General features: G+C 38.1%; 1 protein-coding gene across 7 annotated transcripts in view; it reads left to right on the top strand.

Moving 5' to 3' along the window:
- LOC116730057 (UDP-glucuronosyltransferase 2C1-like) overlaps positions 1-17,485 on the top strand; it is a 27,130-nt gene extending 9,645 nt beyond the window's left edge. For 2 of the 7 annotated variants that reach the window (XM_032579029.1, XM_032579028.1), the window contains 5 exons: positions 8,291-8,439; positions 8,571-8,702; positions 9,714-9,801; positions 10,160-10,379; positions 10,944-11,574. In XM_032579029.1, the coding sequence (XP_032434920.1) occupies positions 8,291-8,439; positions 8,571-8,702; positions 9,714-9,801; positions 10,160-10,379; positions 10,944-11,226 (872 nt within the window). In that variant the 3' untranslated portion in view covers positions 11,227-11,574. Of the gene's footprint in view, positions 1-115; positions 627-2,421; positions 3,225-3,354; positions 3,504-3,639; positions 3,772-4,075; positions 4,164-4,972; positions 5,029-7,353; positions 8,200-8,290; positions 8,440-8,570; positions 8,703-9,713; positions 9,802-10,159; positions 10,380-10,943; positions 11,575-12,303; positions 12,927-13,310; positions 13,460-13,550; positions 13,683-14,804; positions 14,893-15,242; positions 15,463-15,820 lie in introns of those variants that run through there. The other 5 variants (XM_032579027.1, XM_032579032.1, XM_032579031.1 and 2 more) reach the window with 5 other exon arrangements.

Below are 17,485 nucleotides of genomic sequence, written 5' to 3'. Positions count from 1 at the left end.
AATAATCCACAAAAACCAAACATCATTTACACAAATGCTAACTTGGAAGCAACCATTCATTAAACTTAGTAAAATATCCCAAGCTCTTTAATTTTTTTTCCTCATCCATCAACAGCTACAAAGAAAATGCGATGCGACTGTCCAAAATACACCATGACAGACCCATGAGTCCTCGGGACGAGGCCGTCTTCTGGATCGAGTTCACCATGAGAAACAAAGGAGCCAAACATCTGAGGGTCCAGGCCCACGAACTCACCTGGTACCAGTACCACAGCCTGGACGTCCTAGCCTTCCTCCTTATTATAGATCTGCTCCTCATCTTCATCCTCTTCAAGAGCTGTAGCTTCTGTTTTAAGAGATGCTGCAGCAGAAAACAAACAAAGAGAAAAGCTGAATGAAAAAACAGAAGCGAGTTTTCCTGTTCTGGTGTTTTCCAAACTGAATATTGATTTATGTTTGGTGTTGTATCACTGCTCTTTCAGAGCTGAAACATTTTTAATTACAAAAAAGTGTTTATTAGCACATGTAGGACTTATTTTCCTACATGTGTTTAAGTATGTACATGTATTAAGTTTTTTTTTTGTACTATAATGTACTCTGATCTGATCATTAAAAAGTGATATTTAGCAAATGTTCAAAGAGCATCACTTTTTTCAATTACATCTTTATAAAATGGGGTATTATTAGAAATAGACTTTAAACTTAACATCATGGTATGTCATTTCCTCATCAAAAGCATACCTGGAGTTACTTGGGACTCTTTTATGAATGTCTTGAATTTCCAGTGGCAGCCATTAGTCTCCTCATACAATTCGGTATTTACCCAAAGCTCCTCCTAACTGGATTTCTCACACTAACAAACGCATTAACTGAATCGCATGTACAAGTAATCGAAGTAAATTAGCTCTTTGAGCATTACTCAGTGTACACTTTAGGCATAAACTAAACATAACCCATCATTTGTACCTTAGCTAGTTAGCCGTTAGCACTGTATTTAACACAAGTGTTAGAGCCAGCTCGTCATCGGTCAACTCCTCACAGTTTTATCAATCTTTTTATAGAAGTTCTACCTGAACTGATTAATTCTGGAGACATACAACCCATCTGTTTGGTTAAGATAGACAAGTCGGAGGTGCACATTGGGATCAGCCGTTGGCAGGATTTATTCTACCGCGCGCCTGCCTGCTGTTACAGGCCCAGCCTCTCCCGAGGGGGGGCGGTAAAGAGCAATCAGTAGTAGCACGGAGAAGAAGAGTAAGTGTGTTAGCTAGAGGCTCGAGAGGTGGAGTGGTTGTAGTTGTCTCGTTTTTGCCAAGAAGAGAAATAAAGTTCGACAAGTTCTTCATCTGCCTCCTCCTTGTTTTGCGCCAGCAGAGCAGAGCCTATGAGCTTGTTACCAGCAAACGAGCCGAAATAGACACCAGCCTGTTCTGGACTTACCAAGGTAACGCTGCTGTTGATTGGTGCCTCTGGACACAGTGCGCCCTCCAGTGGCGTATCTGTGTAGCAAAACTGTAAAACTGGAGCTGTAGTTGCTCATACTTTTCAGACACTGAAGAAATAATCAAATGAAATAATAGTAATAAGATAATCTATTTTATTTGTTTTTGTTACAACCATCTCCTGAATTGCACATATATCTACACTGGCTTTTTGTTATTGACTGAATTTAACCCTTTACCCAGACAAGAAAAAGGAGACATGGGAAATAAAACGTTAAAAAAAAAACACAGGCTTTTTTATTTTTCATCTCCCTCATACTGTATGTATTTAAATGTCTTATGAGACAGAAATAATCACACTGCTTATATCACAACTTGGAGAGCAGAGACTGAGAAGTAGTATCAGGGTCTGTTAGAAAATAACTTCTTATTTCTAGGTTTATTTTTCCGTTTTGTTTCGGAATTACGACAAAATTAGACAAATGTTGAAATATGATCTCAAGAACACAAGAAAATGGGGAGATGTTACTCCTGGTCGAAAAGATGAGAGGACAGGAAGTAGTAAGAGGATAACTTTAGGTGATAGTAGTAGATTGATGATTATAGGTAGTTTGAAGATGGTGTAGGTCCTCCTTAAGGTGCAAATACAATGATGTGCCTTCCATTAAATTAACAAGGCATTAGTTTGCATATAATAACTATATTGACATGTCAGTCAAAGTTAGCATGAAAGTATATTAATTTACTCTAAGAATGCTGGGTGATAATTCATCCTGGTAAATTAAAGGAATCCCAATTCATTCATTTTTAATGCCAAACTGTGCATTACAGTATATTAATTAAATTCCAAACAATACCAATGTGAATCACATTTATCTGTTTGAACTTCCTCTGTTTGCTTAGGCTCAACCCAGGAAATCTATTAGAGGTACATGGACGGCTGTTGTCTTACATCATTAGGTACAAAGAGAAATAAGTTAGAGTTCATTTAGTTAATCAGTATCTTTATGGTAAAGCTCATAAAAACCAGGCTGTGTCTGGTTTTCTACAGACACACAGCCACCATGGAGCTGCGGCTCTCTGTCTGCGTCCTGCTGCTGCTTTGTGCAACAAGAAGTTCAAATGGAGGGAAGATTTTGGTGTGGTACACTGAGGCCAGCCACTGGATCAACATAAAGCCCGTACTGGAAACACTGGTGGACAGAGGACACCAGGTGACGGTCCTGATCCCGAGCGCGTCGCTGTTCATGAACAGCAGCGAACCGTCTCGCTTCCAGTACGAACCTTTTAACACCTCTCTCTCCGTGAAGGATATGGAAAAGTTTCTTCAGGAGTTTCTTCACTTTGGCATTTACGAGATGGATTTTATGGGCTACTTTCAGATTTACATTAGATTTATAGAACTGATAAAGAACAACATGAAGTTTTCTTTCAGTATGTTGGATGGAGTTGTGAAATCAGAAACAATCATGAAGAAGCTGAAGGAGGGAAACTACGACGTGCTTTTTTCTGATCCCGTCTACCCCGGCAGTGACCTGACTGCGGACATTTTGGACATTCCTCTCGTCTACTCTTTGCGGTTTTCCTTGGCTCATAATTGGGAGAGGATGTGTGGTCAACTTCCTGCTCCACCGTCCTTCGTCCCGGCTGCTATGAGCAAACTCACAGACAAGATGGATTTCTCAGAGAGACTGTTCAACGTCCTCTTCTACGCCCTGCAGGACATCATAGTAGACCAGTTCATGTGGAAAGAAATTGACAAATATTACTCTGAAATCAGAGGTAAGCAAATTATAAAGAATCCCAGCAGAGAAACAAACTATATGTATTATATAATGTCAAATAAAGCTTAAAAGTCTTCAGTGTAATTAAGATTAACATGTCCATGTCTTACTCGTCCACTGCAAAACAGGAACACCCACCAATGCCTGTAAGATGAAGGGTAAAGCTGATATCTGGTTGATGAGAACCTACTGGGATTTTGATTTTCCTCGTCCACTCCTCCCCAACTTTAAATTCATTGGAGGGATCCACTGCAAACCAGCTAAACCTTTACCAAAGGTGTGGTTATAATCCACCAATTTAAACCCCATTACATCACAACAATATTCCTGATGTAAAATAGGTTCATATACCCACATAAGTCTGAGTAAGGGTCAACTAAATGGTTTACGAAGTGTTTATAACTATTTTGCAGGAAATGGAAAAGTTTGTCCAGAGCTCTGGAGATGCTGGGATCGTTGTTTTCTCTTTAGGATCGATGGTTAAGAACCTCACCACAGAGAAAGCGAACATGATCGCATCGGCCCTTGCTCAGATTCCACAAAAGGTCAAGAATTGATCATTTAAACTTCCAAGCAGCTAAATTCAGCTTTTAATGAGAATAACCCAAGTCGTTTTTCTATCTGTGGCATTTGAAATGAATATGTGCATGCGGTCAATTCAAATAGAAATGGATAAATACGACTCTAGTATAAAGCACATTGATACACCGGAGTGACTAGCATAGCGCTATTTAAATTCTGAATATTTATCATTTCATCAGCTTCTTATAAAAAGAGCAAAGTTTAACTGTCTGATTTTCTCAAGTTGTTCTAAAAAATTAAGTTACAAATTATTTTAAATATTTATAGGTGCTCTGGAGATACAGCGGAGAAAAACCTCAAACTCTGGGTTCCAATACAAGAACTTACGACTGGATTCCCCAGAATGACCTGCTGGGTGAGTAAACACAAGCATCATTTCTTAAACAGCTATTTAAAAAAGCATAACATAATACTTGCACAGTTAGATAACCAACATATAATGAATTGGAGTGGTTGTAGCTCTCTTTATGACATAAGATACAGGTCGAGTCTTTGAAACAGGCCTTGTCTTAAGTGCCGTCATCATCATGTCATAATATCAAGATCCTATGTTATGTAAAATAGAGCCTAAGGCAAGTACACATAATGTAAAAAGAAGAGTGCCAAGAATGGAGCCCAGTGGCACCCCACAAGAAAGGTGATGAAAAGATAAAACTAAAAGAAAACTTATTTCACTTCAACCAGCTCAGGGCAGAACCTTGTAATAATACAACTATTGTTTGATTATCCAGGTGAGATCAATTATTTTTTGGTGAATTGAATCAAAGGTTGGAGCCAACTCAAATAGCATAAAAGAAACCACAATATCATCACAGTCTTTGACCAGTAGGATGTCAATAAAAATTAAAAGGGCTGATTTTGTGCTTTGGCGGGAGGAAAAAGCCCTTTTTGAAAAATCTCAATAATATTGTTTATATTTACAAAACCCTTTAGTTACGTAAAAAAACAGCTTTTTCTAAGGTTTAAGAATAAAAGCCTAGACATAAATCTAAAATTAGACAATGATCCATATCAGATTTTCTGTTTGCTCACATTTATGTCAATGCAAAAAGAAGCTGATGTTTTATAAAGCCATGACTTGCTTTTATTCAGAGCTGCCGCCTACATCATTATTACACCATGAAAAATAAACAGCACATATTTAATAACCTCGGTTTCTACCAGGTCATCCTAAAACAAAGGCTTTCATCACTCACGGTGGAACAAACGGGATCTATGAGGCCATCTACCACGGCGTTCCCATGGTGGGAATCCCCATGTTTGGTGACCAGCCAGACAACATGGTGCACATGCAGGCCAAAGGAGCTGCAATTACTGTTAAACTAAACTTTATGACTATTGAGAGCCTGAGAGACGCTGTCAACACCATCATCAATGACAAATCGTCAGTACTTCATCTTATTTTTTCCTATTTTGATGATGTTTACTATAATCAAACACTTTTCTTTCTTTCCTGGAAATCAAAAATACAATATAAAAGACGAAGTTTTGAAGGCATTTAAATACACACCAATTTATATTAGGGGTGCATCTATTGCAGTTTTCTGGCCAATCATCGATTAAAAAGCTTATTCTGCTGATTACGATTTTGGCCGATACAATTTTTTTTGTCTGAAATGTTGCACAATATAGTAAGAAAGTTGTTGATTATAAACGTGCAGAAGTAACTTGGAGGTCCAGTCTGTCAGTCAAACCTTTCTCACAAGAGAGCAAAAGAAGACAGTGGTTGATTCTTAGACAATCTGCCAAGCTAGATAAGATCGGTGGATAAGATCAGCTTCATTTGTAAAAATCGGCCATCACTGAACTCCCAAAATTAAGGAAATCGGCAAGAATAAATCGGCTGGCTGATAAATTGGTGCACCCCCAATTTCTAGGCTGCATATTTATTTATAAATATTTATGATTTGTTCAAATCATAAATAAATGTTCTGATTTATTTTTTTAAATAACATTTTTATCCCTTCACAATGTGTCCCCCTTCATTTTGTAAATGTTGTAATTGGTTAAAAATGGCTGCTATCGTGGCAACTTAACAACTAACAGATACTTGTACAAATTCATCCACAGATACAAAGAAAACATGATGCGACTGTCCAAAATCCACCATGACAGACCCATGAGTCCTCGGGACGAGGCCGTCTTCTGGATCGAGTTCACCATGAGGAACAAAGGAGCCAAACACCTGAGGGTCCAGGCCCACGAACTCACCTGGTACCAGTACCACAGCCTGGACATCCTAGCCTTCCTCCTCATTATAGATCTGCTCCTCATCTTCATCCTCTTCAAGAGCTGCAGCTTCTGTTTCAAGAGATGCTGCAGCAGAAAACAACCAAAGAGAAAAGCTGAATGAAAATATTGAAGTGAGAGTTGTGTTTGTAGCACTTTTCTGTTTAAGAGCTATCTTAATTTTTTTTTAAATTACATGTGTGATCATGACTAATGTTTACATTTTCTGATATATGTCCATTTGAAATATCAAATACAAACATCTTTAAAGCCAAAAAACATTTCACCTCAGCATGACCAGGCCACCATTATGCTTATCTGTGAGGAGAGTATGCTCTGTAGCTAGTTGGCGTTTTTTTAAAAAACATCTTTTGTTTGTTTCAATGTGTTTAAATGTTTTTTAATTGTACTCTAATGCACTCCAAGTTAAAACTGATCATTAAAAATTGCTACATAAATTTAACAGAGCATCAATTTTATCAAACAGGGTGTTTTATGCTTTACATCATATTATAATGTAATTCTCTCATGAAAAACATTCCTGCAGTGTTGCTCTGATTCAGAAAGCGGCTTCCGAATAGTAAATCAACAAGAAAACCCTTGTCTTTTCCAGCGGTCGCTGAACAGCGAACAGAGCTGTAAAACTAGCTGACCACTTGCGTTGCTAGGTGATGCACTGGGCTGGCTGAGGTTGCTAGGTAACGACGCAATATCCATGGAATGTGACTTAACTATCAGGAGATTTTTGAAGAGATAGAGGTCGAATTCAAGGTGCCAGAAACAGCTATGACACAAAATCAAATTTCAGTTAAACTAAACATAAGCTAAAAACATCAAACATAATCTGTTTGATTTAAAAATATAGCTTAACACAGCCACTTGATTGTGCTATAAAATGACAATAAGTCCTGGGAAAATTCAATGAATATATCTCGGATAATCATTAAAAAAAAACCAAAGAAACATTTGCACCAGATATAAAACAAAAGCACAATGGAGATTGTATATTTTTACAACTCACTCAAGGGCAAATGTACATCCTCATGAACTTGTGAGTAAAAATTACCTTTAAAAATGTGATAACAGTTGGAAGCCGATCAGTGACAAGTTGTATCTGGTAACCTTTAAAAATCCCTGAGTAATCAGACAAAAAGATGGATAAAGAAAAATTAAATACTGAATAACCAGGCTCAACTATTCTCAATGTCCAAGCTAATTATTTACCGACTTGCCCTGATTTTTTTTACATCTCTGAGCTGTCCTTTTTGAACTTTTGCAGTTATAGCCCTTTACCTCTTTAGTCATTGTCCTGGGGTGAACTTGTTATCTTACATCATTCGGTACAAACAGGAGCAAGTCAGAGTTCATGTGGTTAATAAGTATCTGTACAGTCCACCTGTTAAAAAGACCACAGCTGGTTTATCTACAGACACAGCCACCATGGAGCTGCGTCTCTCCGTCTGCGTCCTGCTGCTGCTTTGTGCGACAAAAAGCTCAAATGGAGGGAAGATTTTGGTGTGGTACACTGAGGCCAGCCACTGGCTCAACATGAAGCCGGTACTGGAAACACTGGTGGACAGAGGACACCAGGTGATGGTTCTGGTCCCGAGCACATCGCTGTTCATGAACAGCAGCGAACCGTCTCGCTTCCAGTACGAACCTTTTAACGTCAACATCTCCCTGGATGTTGTGGAAAGGTTTGTTGAGGAGTTCTTACATTTCAACATGTATGAGATGGACTTCATGAACCCTGTTCAGATTTACATTAAATTTATAAGTTTGATGAAACGCAACATGATGATAACTTTTAAGTTTTTGGACGGAGTGGTGAAATCGGAAACTATCATGAAGAAGCTGAGGGAGGGAAACTACGACCTGCTATTTGCGGATCCGATCTACGCCGGCAGTGACTTGACTGCAGACATTTTGGGCATTCCTCTTATCTTTTCCTTACGCTTCTCAATAGCTAATAACTGGGAGAGGCTGTGTGGTCAGCTACCTGCTCCACCTTCCTTTGTCCCTGGTTCAATGAGCAAACTAACAGACAAGATGGGCTTCTCAGGGAAACTGTGGAACGTTATCTTCTACGCTTTGCAAGACTTTGTCCTGGAACACGTTATGTGGAAAGAGGCTGACAGATATTACTCTGAAATCAGAGGTAAGTAATCTAAAATTATCACAAAAATACATAGAAATGTGGATAATATTTTGTTAAAATAGGTGTCATAACCCTTCCATTGTCTACTATAACAGGAACACCCACCAGTGCCTGTAAGTTGATGGGTAATGCTGATTTCTGGCTGCTGAGAACCTACTGGGATTTTGATTTTCCTCGTCCACTCCTCCCCAACTTCAAATTTGTTGGAGGGATCCACTGCAAACCAGCTAAACGTTTGCCAAAGGTGCAGTTATAATCCACCAATTTAATTAAACACTCTTAAATCTTGATGTAAACAAAGCCACATCACAAACACAATTCTGACTGAAGCCAACTAACTGGTTTCCTGAAGCTGAAAATGTAACTATTTTACAGAAAATTGAAAAGTTTGTCCAGAGCTCTGGAGATGCTGGGATCGTTGTTTTCTCTTTAGGAACGATGGTAACAAACCTGACCACAGATAAAGCGAACATGATCGCCTCGGCGCTCGCTCAGATTCCACAGAAGGTCAGTAGGATCTCCATATGTCAGCTGTAATCAGGATTTTACACTATAGTCTGTACAGCCTCTCTTGCTTTGTCATCATAATCAACCACTGAGTAGCACGGACGTTTTGTCAACTTTAGATAAATTTTCCCAAACTGAGAATAGCGTTGAACTCAGATATTTTAATAGCCTGTATAAAAAAATATAATATAAAAGCTGTTTTTTCTCACTGACATCAAATCAGAATTAACTTTTGATATTTATTTAATCAATTAGGATTACTAAAACTATTTTTGTTTCCTAAATGCTTACACCTCTTCCCAGTGCTATTATTAGTGTCTGTGCAAATGCACCACTCCTTACCAAAAACAACCACTAAGACCCAGGACGGTCTTAGCGCTGTCGATCATCCTCATGTATGTGCTGCTCACTGTTGTAATGGCAGAGAAACAACTCACTATTCCAGAAAAACTGTTTATCCACCATCATCGATGGCCATGCTAACTAGCTTTAGCATTCGTGGCTGACTCTGCTAACAGAGAGCAATTGGGAGGGTGTGAGTGGTGCATACATGAGTATAATTGGCAGTGCTAAAGTCCTCCGCCTGGTTCTGATTGGTTCTGGCCATACTATGCATTTTCTAGTTAGCACTGGGAGAAGGTAGAGGATCTTGATTTTTTTTTTCACATATTATTTGTCTCATACTATGATTTCTTCACATAATGACAGTTTTAACAAATGTGTGAAAAAACTTTTTTTTTTTTAATAAAGGTTAAATGCCCCAGCTTTGAAATTCAGAAGAGCGAATGTAACTCCCTAATATTTGGTCAAATTATTTCAATACTGCATGGCTTGGGTAAAACCTTTCAGATAGTACTTCAGACTTCTAGTAATAGTTTGCTGGACATTTGGCCCATTCCTCCAGACAGAACTGGTGTAATGGAGTCAGGCTTGAATTGAGATTGGGGCTTTGTGATGGTCACTCTAAAGCACTGACTCTGCTAGCCACACTGAAATGCTCTCTGTCTGCAGGTGTTATGGAGATACAGTGGGAAAATACCAGACACTCTGGGTTCCAACACTAAACTTTATGACTGGATGCCCCAAAATGACCTGCTTGGTGAGTAAACCCAACGGCTTGAAGCAAAAGTACGGTACACCAAAAACATAATGTCTATTGGTAAATTTACAGTGAAATCACAATGTCATCCAAGAAAAAAATAAAAATTAAGCTTATGACACTAAAGGATAAGCAAAAACATTTTTAAAAATGAGCGCTAAAAAAAACTGCTATGAACAGGATGTGCAACTGGAAGTGTGACAAGCAGGTCTGGACAGACTTTCTAGCACAACACTGTTTAGAAAACTGCAGCAAGATGTGACTTTTATCTGGAGCGCCTACGCGTATCAAAAAGCCTTTGCGTCTGAACTGTTATACACAAATGAACAATAAATGTGTTATAACTGGTTCCTGTCAGGTCATCCTAAAACCAGAGCTTTCATCACTCACGGCGGCGCAAATGGAGTTTTTGAGGCCATCTACCACGGCGTTCCCATGGTGGGAATCCCCACGTTCGCTGACCAGCCAGACAACATGGTGCACATGGAGGCCAAAGGAGCTGCAGTTGTTGTCGACTTGAACTTCATGACAACTGAAGTCCTCAGAGATGCAATCAACACCGTCATCAATGACAAATTGTAAGTTACTTTGTGCTATTGTTGGGCATTTATTGTACCGTTTATCGTACATTGTGATAAATTCCAATTAATGCTATTTTTAAAAAAAACAGTTATTCTGTCAAAACTGTTCGTACTGACAGAATCTTTAGTCTTGCCATTTTCTCCACTGTTTAATGAAGATACCAATAAATATTAATTTGTTTGAAAATATGATACAAACTACACTTCTTTTTGTAGTGGTGCATTACAAAGGGGAATGTTTTTCAAGGCCAGTATTTGTGATTGCTATTATACCTACACATTTACCTAAAAAATTAATCTATTAGTAATTTATAGAAAATACAGAATCATAGTGAAAAACAGCACAACTGTGAAATTACGCTGTACATTTTATACCAGCTGCTAATTCTCTGTTATTTATGGAAGAGTCATGCTTTCAAATTACAGCTTGGAGTGGAAGAAAAAGTGTCACAAAATAAGATGCACTGTAGAAACAGCTGTTTTTAAAGAACTGCGATGCAAAGATCATTATATACATGTTTTAAAAAATTATTGTTAATTTGTTTCCTCATCCATCAACAGCTACAAAGAAAATGCGATGCGACTGTCCAGAATCCACCATGACAGACCCATGAGTCCTCGGGACGAGGCCGTCTTCTGGATCGAGTTCACCATGAGGAACAAAGGAGCCAAACACCTGAGGGTCCAGGCCCACGAACTCACCTGGTACCAGTACCACAGCCTGGACGTCCTAGCCTTCCTCCTTATTGTAGATCTGCTCCTCATCTTCATCCTCTTCAAGAGCTGCAGCTTCTGTTTCAAGAGATGCTGCAGCAGAAAACAGACAAAGAGAAAAGCTGAGTAACAGACTGAAGTGAATAAATCTGATCGCTGAATAAAAGGACATTTCAGAACATAAAGTTGTACCAATATGTGTTGTATTCTTAAAATTGTCTTTAAAAAATGCACAGTTGTATGGTTTTGTCTCATTTCTTTCCATGGTTTCAATTGAAATATCTCTACCAAACCTTTTACAACTATCACAAATATTCAGAGAAAACATGGCACAAAATGTCTTTAAACAAATATTAGATTAGCATATTGATAGTTGTCATAAAAGTGCTAAGCAACAGTTTGTTCATGGAAGTAGCTTTATTAAGCAATCACTCTTGAATTCAAATTCATGTCTGAAATAAAAACATGAAATAAAAAACATGTGTATTATGTGTGTTGAACGCAAAGTAATGAGGTTTCACATTTAGTAGTAAAATATTATGTATACTTTATATTATAAAAAAATAAAAAGAGTCAAATAAGTCTTAAGGTATACCACTGTACATTATTTAATGACACATTTAATGGTATATATTTGGTATATACCAAAAAGTGATTGAGTTAACCAACCTTTCTTAGCTAGCGGTGAGAGGTTGCACAGCTAAAGCCTTTCCTCTGTCTAAATCCCCCAGAATGCTGTGCGATTCTGGATCGTTCAGTGAAATTCTATCAGATGTATTATCTATAGATCACGTCTATCACAATATATATTGCTGTTGATTTATTGCACAGTCCTACTAAAACCCAGACCTAAAATACTTTGTAAGATTTTGCGTTTTTGCAGTGTACCAGTTAAAGGCTCAATAAAAATCCTCCTGTACATATTTGATTCACTCACTGCTAAGTTAGCTGTTATAATCCTTTACCTGCAGCTGTTTTTATGGGGTGAGGCCGTTATCTTTTGTACTTCAGTACCAACAGGACAGAGTCAGAGTTCATTTAGTTAATAAATATCTTTCAGGTGAACCTGTTGAAAAGACCACAGCTGGTATTTCTGCAGACACACAGCCACCATGGAGCTGCGTCTCTCCATCTGCGTCCTGCTGCTGCTTTGTGCAACCAGAAGCTCAAATGGAGGGAAGATTTTGGTGTGGTACACTGAGGCCAGCCACTGGATCAACATGAAGCCGGTACTGGAAACACTGGTGGACAGAGGACACCAGGTGACGGTACTGATCCCGAGTGCGTCGATGTTCATGAACAGCAGCGAACCGTCTCGCTTCCAGTACGAACCTTTTAATGTTTCTGTTCCATTAGAGGACATGGAGGATCTTTTGGAGGAGTTCAATCAGTTCTCTATGTACGAGATAGATCACATGAACTACTTCCAGATTTATATCAAATATATGGATATTATGAGGACTGACCTACAGAATAGTCTTAAGATGCTAGACGGCGTGGTGAAATCAGAAACCCTGATGAAGAAGCTGAAGAAGGAAAACTACGACCTGCTCTTTGCTGATCCCCTCCTGCCTGGCAGTGACCTGACAGCAGACATGTTGGGAATCCCTCTGGTCTTTTCTTTACGTTTTTCCTTGGCTCATAACTGGGAGAGGATGTGTGGTCAGCTTCCTGCTCCTCCATCCTTCGTCCCTGGAGTTATGAGCAAACTCACGGACAAGATGGACTTCTCAGAGAGACTGTGGAACGTCCTCTTCTACGCTCTGCAGGACGTCGTGATCGACCATGTTATGTGGAATATGTTCGATGAATACTACTCAGAAGTCAAAGGTGAGCAATTCAACAACAATCCTCAACATACATAGCTCCCACAAGTCTGAGCCGCAAGTGATCCGTGCCACTGAACCGCCATCTTGGTAGGCAAACGCAGCACAAAGGATAGGTGAACCATGTCTTTGAGAGACTGACAAAAAGAAAATATGTGAAAAAGGTTTAAAACTTAATAGCTGTAATGTCCTTAATTGTTTACAAGCTAGTTGCTTGTGGATTGTTTATTGTTGTCATAACAACTCCATAGCAACAGTTCGTGTCCGATACCTACCAAAATGGCTGTGAGCTACAAAGTTCCCGGAGAACTATGTGTACACTTATGCGGCACATGAAGTTTGGAAATTGTTTTAGGGGAAGTTTACTACATAAAATGCTTTGTATCAGGAACACCCACCAGTGCCTGTGAGTTGATGGGTAAAGCTGATATCTGGTTACTGAGAACCTACTGGGATTTTGATTTTCCTCGTCCGTTCCTCCCGAACTTTAAATTTGTTGGAGGGATCCACTGCAAACCAGCTAAACCTTTACCAAAGGTAGGAATTTTTAAAAACACTATAAACGAATCACATTCTGTCTCCATAGAAAACCAAACTCACTGACTCCAAAACTTTACTGATATTTCAGGACATGGAAGAATTCGTGCAGAGCTCTGGAGAGAATGGCATCGTTGTCTTCACGTTAGGATCCATGATTAAGAATGTAACTACAGAGAAGGCGAACCTAATAGCTTCAGCCCTTGCTCAGCTTCCCCAAAAGGTTGGTAATCTGTCCAAGGTTTTCTCCAAATGACCTACATTTATCGTCTGATGCAACTTTTTCAAACTTGGCCCTGATCAGACGGGTGCTGAGACTCACCTACAGGTTTATTGGCTAAATAGGTAACTGTTCACTACTGGCACAAGCAGAATCTAACATTCAATTTATCTGACCTTTATAAATGCAGTAGAAAATCTCATTTTCGATATAAAGTGCTTCAAACTTAAAAATGTCTTTAGATGTAACAATTTTTTTAACTTTCTGAAAGTTAACTATATCCTTTCTCTTGTTTAGGGTTGCTGTAGTTTGATATAAAAGGATCTCCTTAATAAATTAATTATAGCGCTGGACAATATGGCTGAAAAACATCACGATAAGCGTTTCATATCAGTAAATATCAATAATTATTGATTTGTTTTTTGTTTTAAATATCTGAAATACTGTTTTTTATTGTTAAGCAAATATGAGGCACAGTGGCGAAACCTTAAACTGCTGCTAAACAGATTGTTGCTAGGTAACCACAAATTACTCAGCAAGTTGTTGCTAGGCAACTAAAGAGTGAGTGAGTTAGTTGATGCTACCAACCTCACTGCAAAAACACAAAATCTTACCAAGTGTTTTTGGTCTAGTTTCTAGTGCAAATAGCGTAGTAAACTTGAAATAGGACAAAACTAACAACATATAAAAATGTGTTTTGAGTTAACAATTATTGATTTTGATATTTGATCACATGTCTATATATTGTTACTTATTTATTGCGAGCCCTACATTGTGTCGTTGATTTTACAGCAATCCCTCTTATTGAGCATGCATATAGCAACAGTGGAGAGGAAAAACTCCCTTTTAACAGGAAGAAACAAGTACAAGCAGCCATTTAAATGTACCTGATTGATAAAGAAAAAACATGTTCGAAGGGTTGAGCAATTTTTTTCTAAGATAAAGTAGTTTAAATACTCAATAAAGACAGAAAGGTTCATCGATTTCATAAGCAGGATTTTGATTGGCAATATGAATGACAATACTCAAATTTTCCAAATCTCCTGGCTCATCACTATGCAAGATCGAAACATCAAAAACATTTAAATTCTGTTAAGCTTTCTCAAGATTCTGTGTTGTTTCTAGATACTGTGGCGATACAACGGTGAAAAACCAAAAACTTTAGGTCCCAACACCAGGATATTTAGCTGGATCCCTCAGAACGACCTGCTGGGTGAGTGAAGTTCGTGTCATTCAGAGACAAACGCCGTGTCAACAGAAATGTTGGGTTTGTGCGGTCAGACTGCCTGGTTTTGCTAACAAAGGTGCTCAGCAGAAGTTACTGCAGAGTTCAAGTTATTGATTGAATAAAAATAAATAAAAGCCAACTTACTGTTTAAAAGAAAAACACGCCATTTGCCAAATCCTGTACAATATAAAAATGGGTCAACTCACCGCTTGGCTTAAGACCATTGAAATGTCTTTATATAAAACAGCTTTTATCATTATACGTCGCTGACCTTCAATGGCTTTAGTTTGAAAATTAACTCACACTCACATGTTTCATGCTTTGGTTTCTACCAGGTCATCCTAAAACAAAAGTTTTCATCACTCATGGTGGGGCAAACGGGATCTATGAGGCCATCTACCACGGCGTTCCCATGGTGGGAATCCCCATGTTCGCTGAGCAGCCAGACAACATGGTGCACATGGAGGCCAAAGGAGCTGCAGTCATTCAGAACCTGAACTTTATGACAACCAAGAGTCTCAGAGATGCAATCAAGGCTGTCATTAATGACAAATCGTACGTTTTGAATAACAGATATAAAGAAATTATCAAATCAGTTCATTTGGACGACTTAAAGGTTTCAGTTTTTGAAGAAATCGACAATACAAGTGTCTCCCAATGAATTTGCATATCACAAAGTGAACCAAGAATCATAATCTAATTTCTGTACGCACAAAAAAAAAATCACAACGTTTAGCTTTGTAAGCTTAAATGTAAAAGTCCACATTTTCAAAATTGTTAAAGAGAAAAGGTGCTATTGTCTCTAGGATGCACCTTTGAATTGTTGTAAAGGGTTAAAAATGGCTCCTATCATGGCAATCTCCCTATTTGATGAGTTAAAAACTGACAAGTACTTGTACAAACTCATCCACAGCTACAAAGAAAACATGATGCGACTGTCCAGAATCCACCATGACAGACCCATGAGTCCTCGGGACGAGGCCGTCTTCTGGATCGAGTTCACCATGAGAAACAAAGGAGCCAAACACCTGAGGGTCCAGGCCCACGAACTCACCTGGTACCAGTACCACAGTCTGGACGTCCTAACCTTCCTCCTTATTGTAGATCTGCTCCTCATCTTCATCCTCTTCAAGAGCTGCAGCTTCTGTTTCAAGAGATGCTGCAGCAGAAAACAGACAAAGAGAAAAGCTGAGTAACAGACTGTAGATTTTAGTTTTTGGGACCTGGTTCCTGTGTTTGTTACCACTGGGACTGGCTTCATGCTGTGTTACGGTTAACAGAGATGTGGAAGCTAAGAAGTCATAATTTTATGACGGAAGTTTAAGGTCGTACGACAAAAAAGTCCAAAATAAAGTAATACAATTATGACAATATATTATAAAAAAAAAAAATTGTACAAGAATAAAGTCATAGAATAATAAAGTTGAAACTACTGTATATGAAAATAGTTATATTTTGAGAATAAAGTTGTACGATAATAGTCAAAATAATATGACAAATATTTTGAGAATAAAGTCATAGTATGACCAATCAATGTTATTCCATTAGGTAGGTGAGGTGAAACTTTACAGGTACACAATAAATATAAATATAAAATTATCCAAAATGGCCCAGTGCTCATTATTTAAAATAGTAAAAACAGTAAGAACAACTGACTCAAGTACAGTATACTCATTAGGACAAAATTAAAAGAAATATAAATATAACGATGCTAAATTGAATTTTGGGATCTTAAGGCGACGAAAACGAAGTCCTTATATTACAAGAAAAAGTTTAAAAAAATCTAAGAATAGAGTCATATTTTGAAAATAAATTCATATTACGATATAATTCTCGTAATTTATTTATATATTTATATATTCAGGTTGCCCCAAATACTCCGTAGCAGAATTTCAATATGGCGACGCCCATTGTCTGCAATTCCTTTACCGCACATACAGCTTTAGAAGCGGTTTTCCTTTCTCTAAAAAAACACTTTTAATTTGGGTCAGTATAAAAGCGCTACATATAACATTGATTTAAGACGCACTCTTGTTTTTGTGTCTTGAGAAATAAACGTTTTTATTTCTCAATAAATAAAGAGAAATATTTTTTTCTTACTGTTGATGCTAGGAGCTAGCGGCCATATTGAAAAGTGAAGTCCACGGAACTAGTTGGAGCTGCTCCCCGTGGGAAATCCGACCTCTGATTGCCTTCCAGTTAATTTTTCAGACTGGGAAATCGTTAATTCCCAGTTCCTGTACAACTGGAACAGCATCGGGTTTGTTGGCCTTTCCTGATTTGGAATGATGTCATTATACATTGCACCTGCGCTAACTAGCTGCACCTGAAGCTAATTAGATATTATAAACTGAATCCTCATTGGCTGGTTATGACTTAGGGAGGGACAACAAACAAAAAAATTATTTTATGCCTTTATTTGAGAACCACTTAAGAGTAGCTTTATCCTTGAGTCTCATAAATATTCATATAGATATTATACATGGGCTTTAACTCAAATGTCCAATAGCAGAAAACATATCAAATTATAAACACAAATTAACAGCCCTACTTGTCTTCAAATACACAATTATACATA

Source organism: Xiphophorus hellerii, chromosome 12, assembly GCF_003331165.1.
Source record: "Xiphophorus hellerii strain 12219 chromosome 12, Xiphophorus_hellerii-4.1, whole genome shotgun sequence".
NCBI classification, from domain to species: domain Eukaryota; kingdom Metazoa; phylum Chordata; class Actinopteri; order Cyprinodontiformes; family Poeciliidae; genus Xiphophorus; species Xiphophorus hellerii.
Note: the sequence above shows the minus strand (reverse complement) of the source record. Positions and strands in the feature narration are given on the sequence as shown.